General features: G+C 34.0%; 1 protein-coding gene across 1 annotated transcript; it reads right to left on the bottom strand.

Annotated features, from left to right (window-relative positions):
- Positions 1-6,749: 6,749 nt before the first annotated feature.
- On the bottom strand, positions 6,750-17,489 carry LOC148276093 (kelch-like protein 5). The gene is made up of 10 exons (XM_088234765.1): positions 17,143-17,489; positions 15,678-15,838; positions 14,097-14,299; positions 13,242-13,439; positions 11,794-11,973; positions 11,477-11,629; positions 10,337-10,497; positions 9,868-10,075; positions 8,950-9,139; positions 6,750-7,964 (listed from the first exon to the last, which is right to left on the bottom strand). The coding sequence occupies exons 1-10, from the start codon at positions 17,370-17,372 to the stop codon at positions 7,744-7,746; spliced, it is 1,905 nt and encodes a 634-aa protein (XP_088090891.1). The 5' UTR covers positions 17,373-17,489; the 3' UTR covers positions 6,750-7,743.
- Positions 17,490-17,749: the final 260 nt, after the last annotated feature.

Genomic DNA, 17,749 nt, shown 5'->3' with positions numbered 1-17,749 from the left:
CTATGTATTTAACATGTTCAATTTGAGTAAGTCATTCATCATTTATGTGAGCATATATTTTTAATATTTTTTTCTAGATTTAAAATGTATTATTTAAGCTAGGTATAGATTTAAAACACCGGTTAATAAATATACTCTCTCATTGAATCTAATCATGTATGTATAGGTCAAATATCTAGTACTGGCGCGTTCGCAAAACTTACCCAAACGCATTTTTAATATACAGAATGTTGATTTAAAAAACCTTAAAATTTAATTTTAGTCTAATGTCCTTTGTTTTTAAAATATATTTTTTGGATTAGAAGGTTCTGTTTATGAAAAAAAAACAATCGAGTGGAAGCGTAGGTACCTCGTAGTGTAGATACAGTTCAATAAATGTGAGTTATAATTCGCAAGCGGGTGGCGTAGTGCCCAAGGTTTTAGCTTTTTTACTTCACAAGCAGGGGTGCGCTGGTGCCGGAACTTTCGGTTTTCGTTTGATGTCGGAGCTGACGCACGGCGCACGGCGCGTACGGTCACCCACGGCTCAGCGCCGACCGCCGACGAGCGTCAACGCTGACTGGTCAGCGTGAGACGAAAATCAGTCATAGGAAAAAAAAGAAACGTTTTTCCAAAATATTAAATATTTTATCCCAAAGGAGAAACATCATGTAAGCGGCGTTTTAACCGCTTTGTGTTCTTACAACAGAGGGCGCTGTCAACAGCATAGAGAAGAAAAAAAAACATCGCTTTCTTTACCATGTTGACAGACTTCCAATGAACACGTGCAATTTTAAAATCTTCATTGTAAACTTAGTGAAGATTAAAACTGACGTCTGTCTTCAATTTGTGCCTCATGTCTGAGTATGGTGATTACGCCTGATTCCAGGCATGGCTCATCTGTGGATAGTCTCCATCCATCTGGAACGGCCTGGTGCTCTTCTATAGCCATTTGTCAGTGATGATTCTGATAATTCAGTGACTATGTTGCTCCATCTTGTCGGTTGACGTCCACGTGACCTTGTCCCTTCGAAACTTTCTAGGAGAATAGGTTTCTCTAAACTATCAGAGTTCCCGCTGGAAATATGTCCAAAGAACTGTAGGATTCTTTTCTCGCACATGGATGTAAGTTTTTCTCATATGTCCAGTTCCTGGAGTATAAATACATTCGTACGTCTGGCTGTCCACGACATCCGCAGCATTCGCCGCCAACACCACATTTCGAAAGCTTCGTTTTTTTTCTTTTCAGATTCTCTCAGTGTCCAGCACTCCACACCGTACATGAACACTGAGCAAACCAAAGCCTTCATCAGTATCTTTTTGGTGTTGATGGTTATACTGTGATTCTTCTAAATCTTCACTAGCTGACTCATAGCACTTTTGGCAATACCAACACGTTGCAGTATTTCACCTTCAAACACACCACCATCGCTGATGAGAGAATCTAAATAAATGAAATTGTTGACTCTTTCTAAGTTATGGAACAAGGATAATGGTGCTACTTTATTAGCTCGATCAATGATCAATAGCTTAATTTCACTCATATTCATTGAGAGTCCCAGGTCTGAACTAGCAGCGTCTATTTGGTCAATCAATTATTTCATTACAAATTCAAATAAAAAAACTCATGTAAGCAATCTTCATCCCTCATCATTTAATAACTATGACGTATGTTATTCTAAATGACTTTACATAACTAATATGAACTCAGAATAATCTTTCAACAGATTATATCCCAATATACATAAAAAAATCAGTTTTGTAGACGTATGTAAATAATTTACTATTAGAATATTATAGGAAATAAGTTGTGGTAAAGCAGATTCCAATGTCTTACTTCTGATGGCGAGTCCATGAAAATAGCCATAGGACCGGACCATCCCCAAGTTCTTAAAATAATATTTTATGATTGAAGCTTTCGTCACTACTTTATAATTATGCCTTGCGTAGGTTGGAACAAAAATAAATAATTTATGTAAATAAATGCTTTATTTCCAAAATTCGTAGAAAAAGTATTACAACTACATGAAACATGACATACATAATGATTATTCTACAGAAAACATACCTGAGATTATTATTTAAGTTTATTCAAATGAACAGGCTAGGATTTTTTGTAACTGAAAGCTGGCTGATATTAAAATGATTTAAAACAAATAAAAATAGTACGAAATTAACTTATATGTTAATTTAAGAAAAAAATCATCTAGAATCTATTTTTATTTTCAAAAAACAATTATAGATTTGTATAACATTATGTAAACCTTAAAGCACTCATTTGATGTGAGATCTGAGTGAAAAGGAAAAAAAATCTACGTGGATCTAAAAAATGTATCTAACTTAAGAAAATTAAAATATCACCAATAATTTTATTAATTTATTACAAAATTTAATTTAATATAATCACAAACAAAAGTCACAGATTCGTTGAACGAATAAAAAACCAATTAAAAATACAAATAAAAAACACCCAATTAAAGTCAATAGGTGGAGACCTGTCATTAAAATTAACATGATTAAGCAGAAATATTTTTAATTAAAAAGTGAATTCTGCCAAACGCATTTCTTTGAATTTAAGCTGTTTCCTGAATCACAAAAAAATATACAAAAATAAAAAATGCTATTGATTAATATTTTGTATTAGAATATGTAGATGAACACCAGGAAATAATTTATGCTTAAAATAATATTTTTTAAATGATTTCAGTCTTACATCTAGGAATAACATAATTGATTACCACAGGGATATATTTATTAAACACAAAAAACTCTTTATAAATCTACACGAAAATGTGTTTTTCAACTAACTTTGAATATACAAATCAAAGATAAATTACAAAATTTATTTCAGTGCAAATCAAAATCACAAAAAAACATAAGATAGAAAAACAACAAAGCCCTGTTAAAGCTAATTTTATTGACTTACTTTTATATTTTGACAGAAGAAAGGATCTAAGTATTTTTTAATACGTGTTTTTAATTTATCATTGATAAGTACATTGTAGGCATGGGTAACTGAAGAGTATTTTTTAAGATGCAGATAAGCTCGCAGCTCAAGTACTTGAGCTGGAGTTTTGAACCGGCTAGCATATTAGATCACATTATTTCATCCGGCTGACGCGAGTCGCAAGCTCAGGCGCGAAACGGTTATGGCAGAGTCGAATGATACAGGTCGCACCGTTCCGCTCAAATAAATGTATGCTTCACCGAAACACTGCGAACGCGCTGTCAGAAGACTTGATATTTAATTTTCTGTAAAGCGTCACGTACACGTATGATTCAAACGAAACTCACAATGAACCGCTGTGCCTATTAGAAATTTGAGCTGTAGCACAACGGTTCAAAGCGTTTGAACCGTCTTTTTGAACCGGTTAAAAATTTAGTTACCCATGCCTAGTACCCTGGTACTATTTAGAAATCACAAAATATGTCAATATGATCATTTTTTAATTTCACAAAATACCATTTATATTCACACCAAACTATATGAGAAAACTTATTATTTAAGGAACATTAAAATGTATACAGTCTATAGTCTAACAACCACTAGGAAAAGATATATACAAACTACATAAATACGGGGCATTATAAGGAAAATATTTTTATAAAATGAGTACATATAACATTTTAATTTTGTTGCAACAGAGAGGGAAAACATTTTTGAGAAGGGAATATGGAAGCCTAGGAATTTACAGGGCTTATGCCTTGTCATTGGCTGGTTTAAGTGGCTACTTTACACACTGTGTAACATTCACCATATTCCCTTCTGCATTTTTTTCCCTCTCTGTTGTAACAAGTTAAGATCTAGATAACTTCCTAGGGAGGAAATCCAGTCTGTCAACAAACATTTAGACATACTCAAAACATTGATGTAAAATTTTCATCAGTAACTTCAATCATACAAAATATGTTTATAAAGCCTTTGTTTTTACAACATGAATAGTATAAAAAAAATAATGGAAAAAGATACTCGACACCCACATATTATTTAGTAAGCATTATTTATATTATATGTAAAGTCATGACAATACATAATTAACTATTAAGTGCTTTTAAATAAACATCTTATTTAATTATTGCTTTTCCATAATTTTGTCTAGTCAATAATCGAGTGACATTTTGTTTTAAAAAACTCGTTTATTTTAAGTCCAAATTATTTCTAATCAGTCTGCAACGTTTTTGAGGTAATATGAATTATTGTAGTCATGCAGATCTGGGTACATTAATAATAAAGGTGAAAAAGTACTAAAGAGTTAAAAAATTCATGCTGAAATTCCAACACGGTTATTAATTAATCAAAAAATTTTAAACGGAAATATTTTTGAAATTTCAAAATACGTTATTGAATACAATAACTGAGATATCACATCGAATGGTTTATTTATGCGTATAATAATTACTTCAAAAGAAAAGCAAATAATTTTGATACAAAAAAAAGAGAAAAAAAATTATACCCAGATCACACAAACGTGAATGCACAACCATTATTTTTACAGTATAAATTTCGAACAAGTTTTCGTTAATACTTTTAAAATTGTACAAACTTTTTTATTTATTTCACCAAATAACATCACAATAATATGATTCTCAATAAAAGAATAAGTACTAATAAGTATTCAAAATAAATGCAAATGTATATTAGGTAGAAAGCATATTTGATTCATCATCAAATAGTACTGTTTTTTGTTTTAATATTGAAAAGGAGATAAGAGTTTACTAGAAACACTTGAAACATGTGTGGCTAAATTTTAAAATAACTCCTTTAACTCCTTTTTTCAATCTTAATAGAGATGTATGAAGCATAATAAAAATAAGAAAAATTGTTAAATTAATCTTGTATTAGGTGTTAGCACAAGTTGAGTCGTTCTCTCCTAATTTAAAATTGAGCAGAAAAAGGGAAATGAAATGGTAGGTGTTACGTTATTCGAAATAAAATTTTCTGTTTCACAAGATACGTTTGGTTTTACGTTACATATATTATTTTATTTGATTACAAGCCTTTAAAATGCAATGTCAAGTACGCAAAGTGAGCGTTTATGACACCTCCTTCTGTTCGCATTCAATCGAGGAAATAAAACTGCCAAAGGTAATCGCCATATTTGCGCAGTATACGGTGAAGATGCTATGAATGATTAATTTGTTGTAAAATAATGAAGGAGAATACATTATCGACAAATTTGCTGTAATTTTTTTTGTGGTGTCCTCTTGAACTCTTCATTCGTAAAAAAACGGATGCAAATTGTGGTAACACCTAATATATTAAAACAACAGAGTTTAGTTTCTATAATGTCGAAGAGAACTACCACCATAATCAGTGTAAAATCTAACAAGATGGCGGCTTCCCTGAATGATCACTTAAGTTTGCTTGGTTTAAGTACGCTGAAGAAACAGAGAGAGTTTGATGATCTAAAAATCATGCAAAGCGACATTAAAAAGAAGGTTCACCGATAATTATACTATTTATTGTTTCAGCATTTACTTTGTGGAATAACATTTTGAATATATTTAAAAAAAAAAACACTTTGTTTATATAGACAAAATTACAAGTGTAACTACAGTAAAAACCCCTGAATGATGTTTTTAAGGGACTAACTTATTTTTATTTTAAAAAATTATGCAGCAAGTTTGCACCATTATTTCCTTGTAACCTTTTGAATATCATGTTCATAAATAATAAATGTCTGTAAAACACAATAAACCAACTTTAAAATTACCACTAAAACACGAAAATGGCGGCAATAATTTTGATTATCGATTTAACTTACCAACAAATTGATATAATGATAGAGACTAACCTTAGACTTTTGTGCTGTCAGTTTTCAGTGGGAATTGCAATTTTTTCTGACCAAAAAGTTTGTACGAGGGATGTCCGTAAAATAAGTTTCTTTATTTTTTTTCACAATGAAAACCATTTTTATTTACAACGAGCAATACATCATCGGAAAGCTTAGACTTTCAGCTATTTTTCTACATAATCTCCGTTGACTTCGATGCACTTTTTCATTCGGGTTACCATCTTTTTGATTCCCTGGTCATAGAAGTCTTCAGAAGTCATAGAAATATAATGATTAGAGACTAACTTCACTCTTGAGTTGTCAAAATCACGAAAATGGCGGCAACAAATGTTCGCAAAACACATTGGACTTTCGTTAAAATTATAAATTTCTATGAAAAAGTTGATGTAATGATAGAAATTAACTTCAGACTCTCGAGCTGTCAGTTTTTCAGTGCGGATTGCAAATTTCTCCGACTTTAATTGCAGGAATAAAACCTAAAACTGGGTTTTTAATGAACTAAAAAAATTCAAAATTCAATGGGACTAGAAAAAATGTGCGTAAATCGCGGGAAAACGCAAATTGCGGGTTGGGGTTTCACTGTATTAACTTGACACATTAATAGTTACACCTGATGACGGGTAATCAGAATACCTGTAACTAGTTGTGTTATCATATTAATTTCATGTGTTGTCTACATATACTATACAAAGAGTTTTATTAAAAATATATTCACAGATAATAATTATAATTGACATTTGTCATTCATTGCAATTTAACACAACCTTTTTCACATCCAATTTTAGGAAAATCTTCTCGACCATCTGAGTCGAGAAATATTTAAACACATTTACAAGGAAGTGATCACTGCATTTTTTATTATCAAATAATGCACTAGCAGTTTAAAGCTAATCGATACATGTACGAAGGGTGTATTAAATATTCGTAGAATGAAGCAGAAAGAGACGGAACTTTTTTTATTAATTATACAAATTATTTCTTTTTCATTTTTAAAGGCTGTTTACACGTGGACAATTTATATTCTTAAAGGTGGGGGTCAGTGCTACAAGCTCCCAACGTCACTGCGACCTGTGAATATTTATTGTGACGGTTCCCCGTGAATAGTTCTCGCCCTCCAAGCCCAGGTCTTTAAAAAGCCTGGCTACTGTGTAGAAGGCGAGAGTTCTCATTTTGCTAAATCTCTCCCTCACGGCCAATACAATATTGTTCTGTCCAGGACTTGACAAACAGCATTTTATAGGACAGGACATTGTTCAGAGACATCGACACGGAGATAGACAGGCAGGGTATCTCCGCGGAACAAAGATTGACCCCACGACTGCGCGTGGCCGAATTATTTTTGAGTAAATGTGCACAGACCAGACCGGACCTTATAATAACAGCTATTTTCTTGATGCACACTCGTCGCTCTCGGGTACTTTTTCTGCAAAAAATTAAGGCAGGAAAAAATCCTTCAAATTATTTAGTTCATTTCATCTTGGAAGAAAATAAATAAAAAAAATTATTTCGCTCGTAATAAACGTTGTCGTGTATTTATTTTTGCAGCGCTCATGTGCGAACTGTGGCTGAATTTTTGTATTGTCGTAGCATTATGTCCTGCGCGGTCGAGCTGGGACAAGACAATATTGACTAATCTATTGTAAACAATACTTGAAGTAAAGTCGAAAATTTCGTTTCACAAGCAATCCAGATTTATGTACATAAAATGGCCCCTGCAATGGTACCTGATACGTTCTGTGGCATTAAGGTAAAGAGGTACGAGTCACTATTAGCTGATTGTGCGGGGAACTTAAACCGGGGATATGTACTTCTTTACCTAAATGCCATAGAGTTTAGAGTTTGTTATAATTTTTTTCAAGACAGCTGAACTGCTTCAGAAAAAAAATGTATCCATTAGCTTCAAGCTGCCAGCATATTCTTTAATTACAGTAATCAAACATATCTTTTTACCGATATAAAAAAATTATGACTAAGCCGGAGGGGTAGCGGATTGCGGTTTGTTAGTTTTGAGTTTGAGGGATTCCGCGACCTCATTAGGGGTCAGAAGGAAGCCTAAGGGGATGTGGAGAGGGATGGGGAGGACACAGGAGCCTGCGCGCCCCACATTGAGGGGTGCCAGAGGAGTCCATTCGTTGGTCTGCATGTCGTACTGCTCTACAATACGAGAGTATTGCATACCGTCGTAACCACCTGAAAAATAAATTTATATATCAGTCGTATTATGATCTACTCTACATATAGAATAGTATTTGACTAACCATTTGATGAAATTCAACTGAAATAGGAAGATCGGGTTTCCCTACAGCTATTTCTTTGTGGAATTACATATGAATCATAATTAAAACATACAAAAAATATTTCTATTTTTATTGGGTCTATGATGTAAAAACCATAATTCGACATTTGATGTCAACACTTGTGTATGCACTGTAGCAAATCATTGACATATGTTATTTTTAAGCTCTATTCATAAGTTGTCAAAATCAGTCAACAGTGTTTGATTTGCTTGAGCGCATCATATTTTTTTCAATCATGGGAAATTTTGAAAATTGACGAAAAAACTGCATTTACGGGAAATTTGCTGAGTCACTTTTTTGCAAAGAAAACTGCAGCCGAAAGCCATCATTTGCTAGTGCAATTGCATGGCGAACATGTTCTTACAAAATCACAGTGTTTCGAGTGGTTTTTGTGTGGATTTTGATATCAAAGATAAAGAGCGGCCTGGAGTGTCGAAAAGTTTGAAGATGAAGACCAGAAGCGAGTTGTGTATTATGAATTCCTAAAACCAGGTGAAACCATTACTGGAGAGCTGTACCGACAACTCATTTGTTTAAAGAGAGCATTGAAAGAAAAACGGCCAGAACGGGAGACCAGACAATACACCTCGTATATCATTTTGTTTCAACAAAATATATTTAAACATTTTGTCAAAATAAAAATGGTGAATGTTACACAGTGTGTAAAGTGGCCACTTAAACCAGCCAATGACAGGTCATAAGCCCTGTAAATGCCTAGACTTCCATATTCCCTTATTTAAGGTATTCTCCATCCCTGTTGTAATTTCTTAAAATTAGGTAACTTTAAAAATGATATTTAACTATTACCAGCACATAACGATATTACAACAAAAAAATATAATTTTGAGATTGAATTATTAATGGCAAGGTTTACAAACCTACGGCAATCAGCTTATCTCCCAGTAAACATGAGCCTATGGCATCTCTACCCCTACTGAGGCTGGCTATAGTAGTCCAGGTGTCCGTGGGAGGATGATAACGCTCCACACAGGAGAAGCGACTAGTCTCGTTCTTGGCCGGAGCGTCATGACCACCGAGAGCATACAGATAACCATCCATTACGGCCACCTAGACACAATTTATTAAGATTATCATTTAGTTTCGAGCGAGCAGCTTAGAGCTGTTATGCTAAAATCCTTTTTAATATATGGTTGTGAATTATGTAGGTATGCATGGGTCAAGTATTGTCACAACTTCTACATCTTTTTTTTACCCACAACTACTGTTCACCTCTCATCAGTATCCTTTGATCACCCGCCACATTAAGACCTCGCGTCGTATATCACGCGTTTATTTCGTTGAACATGTGTGCCGCATTACAACACTTTGTTTCCACCGACCACCAGAGTTGATCAGGGCCTGCCCTCATGTTATTAGTGCCGCCACGTCCAAGAACGAGAACCAGGTTAGTGGCATCCCTTCTTAATCCATCTCATTTGCTGGCGTTGTGACTGATTGAAGCTGCATACCGCATATCGAGGATACTAACTTATTTTCATTAAATTTGATTACAGTCCACTCCGCTCATTAATATTGTAGAAGCCCTAGGGCTGGGAATTCGTTTTCTTGCCAATATATGTACGTTATATTTACTTTGTGTAAAATCATAAAAATTAATTTAATATGCCGATCGGTTTTAGATCATGACTGTTTCCTATTCAAGCTTAAGAAATTTATAACAAGTAGATATCATCTGACAAAATGTGTTCAATGTTTAATGTCCAAGCTGCAAATTCTCAGGATTCTCAATGGCATGCAAATATTTCATTTTTATTTATAAGACGGCTGTAACTTACGCTGACTCCTCCCCTCCTCTTGACCATGGGGGCACATTGCTGCCAGCGGTTGGTGTGAGGGCAGTACACCTCTACTGTGCGCAAACACGAGCTGCCGTCGCGCCCCCCGACGGCGTACAGCCGCCCTCCGACGACCCCCACCCCGAACATGCCCCGCGGGGTTAGCATGGGGGCCACGTATGACCAGCTGCGAGACACTGGATCCCACCTGAAAAGAAAAAATATATTTAAGGACAATTCCTAGCTACATTGCATTAATACACTAATGTCTCGCATGTGTAGTGTAAACTGGGGATCTGGACTTTTTAGTGACAGGTTTATCAAGATTTTGATATTAACTGAATCCGATAAGAGAGGCAACTACAACCAGAAGATAAGGAATCCACACCTTCACTAAGATGGTATAGATTTCAGACACTACAGAACACCACTGTTTGCTGTTTTAATGATAGTGGTAATATTTGTTTACCTCTCTACAGTTCCAGTATAGGTCCAACCGTCGTGCCCCCCGAGGGCATAGACCGGGGCGCTCGGTCCCTCCCCCAGCACAGCCACCCCCAGCCCGTGGCGGTGAGTCACCATGGGCGGCTGTACAGAGAAGGCCAGGGTTTTCAGGTCAACACATTCCACCTGAAAGCCAAAAACTTTGTAAGACTAAACTATTGACATTAAATGAGTTAAATACTACGGTTAATGTTACCATCTTTCGAATTTCATGAACATTCTACAGATTTATAAACATCTCCATTTTTTCCATAGAATACATTTTTTACTACTTATTCGTCCCTAATATGGGCAATCCCCTTATAAATTAATAAACCGAATACAGACTTTTTATCCGTTTGCTCAGAAAGCGTCTTTTCTTCCATCTGTTTATTGTTACGAACTACTTATCATTCGGCCGTATATAATACATATGTTGATAAATTAGTATCGGTAAATGGTGATTCCCGGTTTTTTTCAAAGTTAGTAAATTAAAATGATGTCATTTCTCTTCATAATTTGATATTTTCTATTTCATTAAATGGAATGTCAGCAGATCAATAGTTTTAATAGTAAAAACAAGTTTTTGCCGTCTGCAACTATTTTCTGCACATATTTAGCTTTCAATTTTAGCTATTAATAGTTATTATTTTATCATTGAGCTTAAAATTACGATAAATGTAAAAATTTATATAAATTATTATGATTTAACTGGAAATTGAATCTCGAACCCTCCGTGTGTCAAGCAAGCATCAGCCATAGTCCACGGAGTCCGTCATTTGGTTTGATTTAAAAAAAAAACCACTTGCATGTTTACCGAAATTTTTAAATCAAAAAAGGTAGGGAAATTTTAATACCCTCCCCCCTTCTCCTCTTATCACTATGGCCATAGGACAATGAATATACCGAAATCTACCGATTTCTGTATCTACCAATTTTCACATGATGGAGGTTGGCAACGCTGCTTAAGCGCCTAATTTCTTCATTTCTTTTTCTGTCTTTTAGACATGCATATACATAATTATATTTGAAATTGTAATTTATAATCAAATACTATTTTTTTCTTGTCACTATTTACATTACAATTGTTGAATAATTAATAACAATATAACATATTTCTACTCACAGTATTAAGAGTCTTGAGTCCATCTCTTCCTCCGACTAAAAGTAATTTATCACCAATCATGGCGACACCAAATTGCAGTTTCTTTATTTTTAATTTTTTAATTTGGCACCAAGTATTCTTTCTCGGATCGTAAGTCTCAATTTTTGTGGCTCCCTAAAAATAAGGTAAAAATTAAATTTAAAAAAAGACAGGTGAAGCTTATAGGAGGGGAAGTTTATAACAATCAATTGAAAAAAAAAAGACAGATTTATACTTTAATCCACTGAAACCAGTAATTGGTTTACTTAAGTGTCAAGCTGTATAACATAAATACATACGCTGGCATCAGTTCCACCAACAGCGAGCAACTTGCCAACCGTAGATTTCCTCGGACAAGTTTTGTGTGATGAGGATTGAGGACGGCATTCCGGAAGTAAGTGCCACTTCAAGGCTTCCATTATCAGAGTCTGACATTCTGGAAAATCTCCGCAAGACACTGCCACATTGTCGAATATGAACTGAAACAGCATAAACACAGAAGATATTTATACGAGTTGTAAAGATACAAAACTCTCTCAAGGCCGCGATTATGAACGGCCATCTTCATCGGTATATACTGAGACCGTATAAACTGAGATGGTATAAGCTAATATCGATATTTATGTACTAAAGTGAGTATATTTGTATTAAAATTCAAAATATCTTCGTCGGTAACCGGTAAATAAACATGTTTAGAAAAAAAAATTGTTAACACATTCTTTACTTTGTAGATAAAATTGAAGATAAATTTTATCTTCCCATCATTATCAAGGCCCAGGAAGCTTTTTTTACCTTTCACTGCACTATACAGCGTGTTTTGCAACCCTGATTAATTTTTCGATGCAATTGTGCAGAATATGGAACAGCGTGGAACGAGGCAAACTATTGCCTTCTCTGTTGATTCTCACAGCTCAAAATACACCAAGTACTTATATTTTCCATGGCTCTACATGTCAGCAAACAACCACGGAAATAATGCATATTTTTAAAATTTATCTTCATTGAAATTAAAATCGATACTTTTTAAGCATTTATTTTCTGAACTGTAATCATTAACTATGTATAGTGCTGTATCCGAAGCTGATTGCCTCAATCGAAAATAATACATTATGATACATTTTATTTATCTTCTGTTATTTTATCTTGTGTGGTGTTATGGGTTTAAGTGTTTATATATTTTTTCTAAATTTGCCACATAAAATTTTTGGTTTGTTTTGTTTATAAACACAAGTATTTCGTATTTTGTTTTTATAATTATATTTTTTTATACATAAGCCATTAAAAAAAAAAGTTGTTACCAATAATAATAATAATATTTGGCTGATTTATAAAGCACCATTTTTGAAAAAATCACCTCAAGGGCGCTTTACAATTGTATACCTAAACATACATTGATCATCTTATTCTATAGATTTCCCTCAACTATTTTTAAAGGTGGGAAATAAGAGGCATCCAAAGATGAATCCAACTCATATTTATTGTAGTGTAAAAAGGTATTCAAGCACAAACTAAGTACAACCATAATCCTAAAAATATCCATTATTTTTACATCTGGCCATATGACAGACAAAACCCATTTGAAATACATATTAATGGCTTGTGAAAAGAATCGTATGATGTTCAAGTCATAATCAATAATATTTTGTTGTATGACATTTGTTAGACTTGATTCTAAATTAAGGCAGATGCAAAGAGAATATAATATTCGGTAATTTAAAATCCCAGTTGAATGAGTTTATTTACTTACAGAGGGGGGCAGCAATGGTAGTTTGACAAATTCCAATAAATAGGAAAGATACTTTTCTCTACTGGAAGGTTCATGTTTAACCCAAGTCATTACACTTTCAAATACACATTCTTCTGATATTACGTTCAGGTCATCGGAGCTGAGTAATTTGCCAAGTTGTTTGGAGTCCAAAGATAGGAACTCTTGATTTCTAAACACCTAGAAGATAAATTAAATCAAAGTTTTAAAAACATGTCTTAATTATTATGGTTAATGGAAGTCTGACACATTACACACCCTTTTTTCCTCCATAAAAACAATAACACAATGAATAGTTGCAGAGAATTTCACAGATTTACATTTGAAGAAATTTTGTTATTTGAGGACCAAATTCATTTTTAAAATACTCTTAAAATACTTCCATGTGAAAATTTAAAGTAATAATATGCCTGGGCGGATAAAAAATACAGTTCTGTATGTAAAACAAAAGAGAAGAGTTGGAGAGTGTTTTCGACTCGATAACTACTCTCAGGTGAAAGTCCGAAAAAGTCCAAAAAAGGAAGTTGAATGAAGAAAAATCCGCCTCTTAGTGTAGTGATTGGTACATCTACCATGCTTTCAGACCCAGGTTTGATTTCCGTGAAGTTTGACACGATGGAGTGGTTTTACAATATTGTCGTAGTAAGACTGGTCACCTTACCCTTGCGCTGTATTTGGTGTACCAATAATGTGATGATAGATATAAAAATGTACGTGGATTTATAAAGCATACTATAATTTTATTTGACTAAGCCAATTACTTCATAGAAATAAATTTCTACATATGTATTTTCTTCATTTAGGGCTACATCTACATAATACGCATTTTAAGCATACCTGCATAAAATTCTCACACGTATAGTCAGTTGCGTGCTTCTCCAGTGAGTTACAAGATTGCTGTTCAGCAAACATGGCTATACCGAGACAGTTGGATGGGTGGAGTTGTTTCTTAAGAAAATTACAGCATGCACTCGCTACTCCAGTCAGCTGAAGAAGGCACGATGTGGACAGCAATAGTTCCACAGTTTCTTCTCGAAGTCCTAAAAATAAAAATAATAAAGTATTAAAGTAATTAAGTTGGGGCAGAGCAGGAGTAAACCTCTGATTTGGAGTTTGCAAACTATCACGGAGTAAAAACATATGAATAGTTTACTGATGCGTTGCAAAAACTTATTTAGAACAATATTTAAGATTGTATACATATTTAGACGATTCGGGTGCATAAAGGACTTATTAAAATTGCCCATAAAAAGCAAAAAATATAACGATTGTTGTAACATAATTTTAACATTTTTCTGGACAAATTAGTCTAAGTGCATGCTTACCAGGATATTTAATTATTTATCAAGAATTATCAGTAAAACACATTTTAAAAAAATCTTTTAATTTTAAAACTCTATGAAATAGCATTCAATATGACAACAGTTTTTAAAAATATTTTTTTAGTGTTTTCATTATAAATATTTAAATTTTTTGTACATTTCGTGTTTGTCGTAACTGTGTAAGAAAATAAGAAACAAAAGGGGGCAGAGTGGGGTTCCAATCTAGGACCTCCTGATCTAGAATCACAGGACCACACCATGCCACGGTTAGCATTAATATGTACTTTTTATTTTATGTTTTTATACAATTTCATTTGTAGGTCTTCTACTACTACCATTACACTATGTAACTAACCGCCACACACGTCTATCCTGACATACATTCCTGGCTTCTTCCACATTCATACATGCCCTTCAGTTGTATCTGTTTTTGACATGACCAGACTTGAGATTTTGGTTTATCTGATCATGCCACGACTTTCCTGGTTTTCTCGTCCTACGTTACCATTAATTCTCGCCAAATATATTCGCTTAACGATTCTTTTGTCATCCATTTGGTCTACCTAACCAAAGCATCTCAAAGACTCTTTTTTAATCTTATCAATTACACCCGCCAATTCCATGTTTTACTTAAATACATGGGCATTGCGACTAAAATCCCGTTGTGCTCTGCCAGTTTAGCTTCAATTGACATATTTTTATTAGCGATTACTGTGCTTAGTGCGTCATTTATTTTGTTGCCTGCATTCACTCTCCTTTCAACCCCTTTTTCCAAACTACCATACCTTAAAAACATGCTTCCCAGGTACCTAAATTCTTCTACTTGTTCAATACATTTGTTATTCACATTTATTATGAACCCGGTAACCTCACTCCCCTTTTCAAATATTAAAACTTTTGACATTCTTTCGTTCATTGACAATACGCTTTCTAGGCATACATTATACATTCTAGAGACCATTTGTAGGTCTGTTTCGAGAATTATGTTGGCTAAGTAATTTATTTTCATTTCGAGTGATTGTGATATACATAGTTTCTCAAAATTATAAATTACATTTAAAAAAAAGAAATTAAACTTTTAGAACAATTAACGAACCAATGGTCCCCGTATAGCAAAAATTTATCAGTTGATGTAGGGCATCAGGATCCACATGTTCTAAGGTGATTTCATTCTGTTGCGATTCTCGAAGTGCTCCAGCAAACATTGCTGAGAAGTATTCACTAGCTGATGATAGCACTAGTCTGTGCGCTTGAAATCTGAAATATAGGATGTAGTTAGATAGCAGAACAGAGTCCAAGTTTACAAACATGTTTTAACACATGAAATAATGATAAATGCGTGTTGTCCAGATGATTATCAAAATTTACATTAATGTAATAATTTTTATTTTTAATATTCTTTAATAATATGCATGCTTCCACTTTCCATTATGTTGTATCCCTACTCAACACAGGGCTCTTGGCTTCATGGTTATTATTTTTTGTAACATGTATATTTGTATGAAAAAATACATTTTAAAAAAATCAATGATTATTGTATGACATTAATGATTTTATTTCCCGCAAAGGTACAGCACTATCAGTATTATGCCGTGATCAACAGCAGGATTATTCAGGATTGCGTAACATGAATTAAAATCTTCATCATCATCATGATCATTTCTCTATCCGCACCCAGTGGTACATAGGGCACTGAATTGGTACTTTAATTGCAACATAACTGAAGTGTAAGACTGATCACCTTGCCTTCCATAAAATGAAAAGGATCAAGATATTCTGCAATAATTAGAATCTCAAAATAGAATAATTTGTAGTTACGGCACTCGAGACACTGTTATGGAAATCTACACCTTAGAAGGTGTAGATTTCCATAAAATCATAAAAATATCAAAATCTCAAAAGCTAAGGTGAAGTTTTCTAATTTTTTCTGAATGTTCTTATTGAAGTTTTTTTTTGAAAAATATATCAATTTTGGAGCCATTTTTAATGAGATTTAAGTGTTGTACTTCGACTCTTTGCCTTGTGTGCTTCCGCTCTCCACTCTTCACTCGGCCCCGCACGAAGTCTGCCTTCGCCACTATAGACCAGTTGGACCGGGTGGAAAGTCCTTTTCGGAGCTAATGAGGTTGACTTGCAGTCGGCGCAGTCGTGTCCTTACCTTCCAGCTTTGTCTTTTCACTCTGTTTAGAAGGGAGGCTTCCCGTTTACGCCGGGAAGTTTGACTGCGGCAGACGCGAGTGATGAACCAGCAAATCGTGGTAACGCGTAAGTTACAAAAGTGTAATAAATAAGTGAAATAAATTTAACTTTAACAGCTTGTGGGTTCTATTATGATTGTTTTTTTTCAAATTGTATGCTTTAGTTTGACAATCAGGGCTGGCAATAGGATTTCTAGGATTTATAGCACACTGTGAAATCTGTTCCTAGCATAATATTTTTTTAAAATAAATAAACAACATCATCTAGGATTGCCTTAAAATAACCACACTTTTGTCACTTTGGTTATTCAGAGGCAATTTTAATCAGAAAATGGAAAAAACAAACAAAATTTGAAAATATACCTTCGGCCTCCAGCAATCAGTACAACGTCACATAGTTGACCTGCTTGAAGATATCCATACATTCGCTGAAGACTTCCTTCTGCGTGATCTACACAACGGAATGATTCGTCGTGACTATTACTGGAGGACAAACTGGTCTGGCTGAGATCCCTGGGTAAACCTTCATCAATTGAGCAATTTGAAACAGCATCCTGAATGGAGTCTTTTGACGGACTTGCTAACGCTGACATACTGAGTAATAATTTAAAGCAAGAAAACCGGTAGGCAAATTTCACTTAAACTCGGCCATCGAAATCATTCAAACCAAGTCCACCGCCGGCAATTCGGCAAGTCACGAAACAAAGCCCTAAATCTAAACAAAGATTTCCCAGAATCCGAATTTATAAACAAAGAATGACAGCGACAGAACGTCAGAATTCGTCAGGATTCTGACAAAGGCGGTGGGCTACCAACACAAAAATACAGATAAAAATATTATTTTTTTAAAATACGATAAAAAGTACGTTTTTAATTGTGTTTTATGCCGTTCTAAATTTTGTTTTATTCCGTTTGTTTTGATTTTGCCTACTTATTAATTACTTTATTATTTTATTAAAGTAAGTACTTC

Source organism: Micrasema longulum, unplaced genomic scaffold (genome assembly GCF_059751315.1).
Source record: "Micrasema longulum isolate JH-2025_06_02 unplaced genomic scaffold, ASM5975131v1 h1tg001280l, whole genome shotgun sequence".
In the NCBI taxonomy this organism is placed as follows: domain Eukaryota; kingdom Metazoa; phylum Arthropoda; class Insecta; order Trichoptera; family Brachycentridae; genus Micrasema; species Micrasema longulum.
The sequence above is the reverse complement of the archived record's forward strand: the minus strand, read 5'-3'. Positions and strand labels throughout refer to the sequence as shown.

Bases quoted from the DNA above. Each gene is read 5' to 3' on its own strand.
- LOC148276093 (XM_088234765.1), bottom strand. From the start codon at position 17,372: ATGTCAGCGTTAGCAAGTCCGTCAAAAGACTCCATTCAGGATGCTGTT. The intron at 10,498-11,476 runs GTGAGTAGAAAT...TTTGGCTTTCAG, and splicing joins GACTCAAGACTCTTAATACT to GTGGAATGTGTTGACCTGAA. The intron at 7,965-8,949 runs GTTTGTAAACCT...TTTATTTTTCAG, and splicing joins AGATAAGCTGATTGCCGTAG to GTGGTTACGACGGTATGCAA.